The sequence below is a fragment of the Electrona antarctica genome (genome assembly GCF_951216825.1).
Source record: "Electrona antarctica genome assembly, chromosome: 24".
Taxonomy (NCBI): domain Eukaryota; kingdom Metazoa; phylum Chordata; class Actinopteri; order Myctophiformes; family Myctophidae; genus Electrona; species Electrona antarctica.
Genome location: NC_136803.1, coordinates 32,249,812 through 32,253,711, shown reverse-complemented (window position 1 = coordinate 32,253,711; position 3,900 = coordinate 32,249,812). Strand labels below are relative to the sequence as shown.

Genomic DNA, 3,900 nt, shown 5'->3' with positions numbered 1-3,900 from the left:
TTGATTGATTGATTGATTGATTGATTGATTGATTGATTGATTGATTGATTGATTGATTGATTGATTGATTGATTATTGTTAGCCAAATATATTATCACAAAAAAAGTCAAAAAAGGATTGTTTCCTTTGTGGTCCATAAAGTACCACAGACGAAAAACAGTCTAAGTCCAAATTTCATTCTGACCCCTCCACGAAAAGGCCTTGTTGTCCTGAACCCTTATCTATCATTTATACATTATGGATAAATAGTGTGGACTTAGACTGTTTTTCGTCTGTGGCATTCAAATATAGAGAAAATGTAGACACAAACAACAATACGACGATACAAACGTACACAGTGGACTGGAGGTTTTCTGTTGCAGCACGGTAAAAAATAAATATAAATACCAAAACATTATGATAGTGAGAACATAAAGTGGAGATCTCACCAGAGATCGAGCCATCAAACAATAACTGGTGAGCGAGTTTTAATTTGTAGAACAAATATGATACTGATGTCTAGTTACTAACAGACCAAGTGTTCTCAAACTTTTCAGGCTGCGACCCCCCAAAAAATATATTTTAACTGCAGGGACCCCTCACCATAGAAAAGCACTTGCCACTTGACTCAGTTCCACCAATAAATATTGTGGAACATAGCTGATCTACAAGCTCACATGGAGACGTTGTGAACTCTTCACAATGTTTGCCTCTTCCTTACGTACTATACAATTTGGCCAATTTGACACACTTATGGTGTATGTTGGTTTGTTTACTGTTGAGTGAGAAAACAATGTTGCACATTAAGCTAAACATCTGGGGACCCCCCCGAGCGTCCCGATCCCACGTTTGGGAACATCTGTACAAGACATCGGTAGGATGGAGAGAAGGAGAGTAGCCTCCACCGTTCTTGTACTACGATGTGTTTATGGATGACAGACATATCTTTGACAACCATTATGGTTAAGACTTAGCACGCCATTGCCGACGATTAAAGTCAATTGAAGCCTAATTTTGATACTGACGCTTAACGCCATTGCCGACGGCCTTCGGCAATTGAGCTTTTATAGCGCGTTCGATTGCTTGAGCCAAAATGCTACTCACGTTAGCCGGTTAGCTAGCTGTGTTGTTAGCACAGCACTGGATCGCCCATCTTAGATCGTCGTCGCCATAAGAATCCATTTCTTTCAATCGCCTGTATCTCCTATTCCTTGTCCCAGATGGCATTTTGGTCAAAACAGTGTTTCTTTGACGGCACAGATCGGACGATGTAGAGGTCTCCAGAGCTCCGGTCTGGCTTCAGATGGTAAACAAGGCCTGTCCGCTCCGTGTAGCTTCCTAGGTTATGACTACTGCTCATGGACCGGAAATGGCGGCTTTTCAAAATAAGAGCTCAAATAAAAAAAATGTTGGTGTGAATTAGATCCTAATTTTTCAATAAATTCTAGCGGCCTAAGTGTTAAGACATGGCAGTGAGCTTGTCAGTCCAGGGCTAACCTGAGCGACCACGTGGTTTCAAATACACAACTTTTTAAAACGTCAATATTATAACTGGAAGTCAAAGGTTGCCCAAGTATGGAGTCGACAGACGCAAAAGGACTGACATCATCGCACGACTGACGTGACGTCATGGCGTCACTGAAAGCAGTCAGTGCGGAATGAAACCCGTCCAGTTCCAAACGATCACCATAAGACGACAACAGGAGTCATGGCTGCGAACAGATCCAGATCCATGGCGATCTTGACCGTGATACTCATGGTGTACGCGATGGGGTCAGTGTGGGCGGACGGGAAGAAGACGCTCGTTCTGCTGGACGACCCAGCGATCCGACAGACTCACTCGATGTTCTTCCGCGGCCTGGCGGATCGAGGCTTCGACATGACATTCAAGTCGGCGGACGACCCCTCCCTGTCCCTCGCCAAGTACGGCCAGTTCCTCTACGACCACCTGATCGTCTTCTCGCCATCGGTCGAGGACTTTGGGGGCGACGTCGACGCGGGAGCCATCGCGTCCTTCATCGACGGCGGCGGCAACGTCCTGGTCGCCGCCAGCTCCGACGTCGGCAGTCCGCTGAGAGTGCTGGCCGCCCGGTGCGGCGTCGCGTTCGACGAGAAGAGGACCGCCGTCATCGACCACCACGGCCACGACGCTTCCGACCCCGGCGAGCACACGCTGGTCGTCGCCGACCAGGAGAACCTGCTGAAAGCCCCCGCCATCGTCGGCGACAAGCCCGTCGACAAGCCCATGCTTTTCAAGGGTGTGGGCATGGCGGCGGACCGGGAGAACCCTCTCGTCCATCGCATCCTCACCGGCTCCTCCACCTCCTACTCCTCCTTCCCGGACAGACCAGTCTCTCCGGCACGGAGGGACGGACACCCCGCCGTCGGCCGGGACACCCTGCTGATCGCCGGCGTCCAGGCCAGGAACAACGCCCGGGCGCTCTTCAGCGGCTCGCTGGACTTCTTCGGCGACGCGTTCTTCGACGCGCCGGTGCAGAAGGCCGGCGCGCCGCCAGGCGGCTCCCCGAGGCACGAGCGGTCCGGGAACGAGGAGCTGGCCGCGGCACTCTCCCGCTGGGTGTTCAAGGAGGCCGGAGTGCTCAGGGCGGGAGCCGTCACCCACCGCCCGGTGGGGCAGAGCGCCCCGCCCGTGGCGTACACCGTCAGCGACCTGGTGGAGTACAGCATTGTGATAGAGACGCTGTCAGACGAGGGCCACTGGGTTCCCTACCGCGCCGACGACGTGCAGCTGGAGTTCGTGCGCATCGACCCCTTTGTGAGGACGCACCTCGAGGGGAACGACGGAGGCGAGTACAGCGTGCGGTTCATGCTGCCCGACGTGTACGGAGTGTTCCAGTTCAAGGTGGACTACAACAGGCTGGGCTACACGCACCTGCACTCGTCCACGCAGGTGTCCGTGCGTCCGCTGCAGCACTCGCAGTACGAGCGATTCGTGCCCTCGGCCTACCCCTACTACGCCAGCGCTTTCTCCATGATGGCGGGCCTGTTCTTCTTCAGCGTCGTCTTCCTGCACATGAAAGAGAAGCAGAAGTCTGACTAAAAAGCAGAAAGAAATGGTTGGGGAGGTAAACGAAAAGGGCCTTTTTAGGGCATATGGGTTTCAAAATGGGGGTGTTGGTGGCTTGAATTGAATCCTCTTGAAGGACTTGCAACTCAAGTCAAAAAACATGAATTACAAAAAATAATTAAACTTTAAGGCTAAACCCAGTGTGTGCGTGCGTGCGTTCGTTTGTGCGTGCGTGCGTGCGTGCGAGCGAGGTAATGATATGGAACTGAATATCCTGACTTATATCAGAACACTGGTTCTCAATGGTGGTTTGGAGACCGCAAGGGTCCAAGTGGACCGTTCCAGGTCCGTACATCTCAAGAGTTAAATTATTTAGCAAGACGTTAGTTTACACTACAGTATCTAGATTGGCGTCCCATATAGGTTTGGTCAGTGATTCTCAACCTTTTCAATTTCAAGGACCCCCCACTGCCCCAGTTTGCTATGCATTATTAGGCCATGGACTCAAGGGGCCAGTGAGGCGCTCCAACGTTGAATCGCTGGGCCCTAGTGGTATCAGGAAGGACTGCAGGCGGACCCGTGGATTCATGACGAGGAAACCCCGTGCAGCTGGGCTTTAACACGTAGGACCATCACTCCCTAGGTCACCCCGGACCTCAAATTTGAGGTCCGGAGGAGGTACTTCCGGCAGTCTTCCGGGTGCTTCAAAACGCCACTGAGCAACTTCATCGAAATGAATAGATTGGGGGAGGGGCTAGTGCTCCAGTTCGGTCTCTATCCTTTATATACTCTATGCATGGACTATTAGGCCCCTCCAACGTCTGGCTTTCAGACATGATGTCATGCAAGCCCCCAAAAATCCACATGCCCCCCCGTCAAGTCTGCACTTTTTC

The 3,900-nt window shown here is 51.6% G+C and overlaps 1 protein-coding gene across 1 annotated transcript; it reads left to right on the top strand.

Moving 5' to 3' along the window:
- Nucleotides 1–1,687: 1,687 nt before the first annotated feature.
- On the top strand, nt 1,688–3,040 carry LOC306917630 (dolichyl-diphosphooligosaccharide--protein glycosyltransferase 48 kDa subunit-like; the record flags this gene model as incomplete). Its single annotated transcript, XM_079495927.1, has 1 exon — nt 1,688–3,040. One exon carries the CDS (start codon nt 1,688–1,690, stop codon nt 3,038–3,040), a length of 1,353 nt encoding a protein of 450 aa, XP_079352053.1.
- Nucleotides 3,041–3,900: the final 860 nt, after the last annotated feature.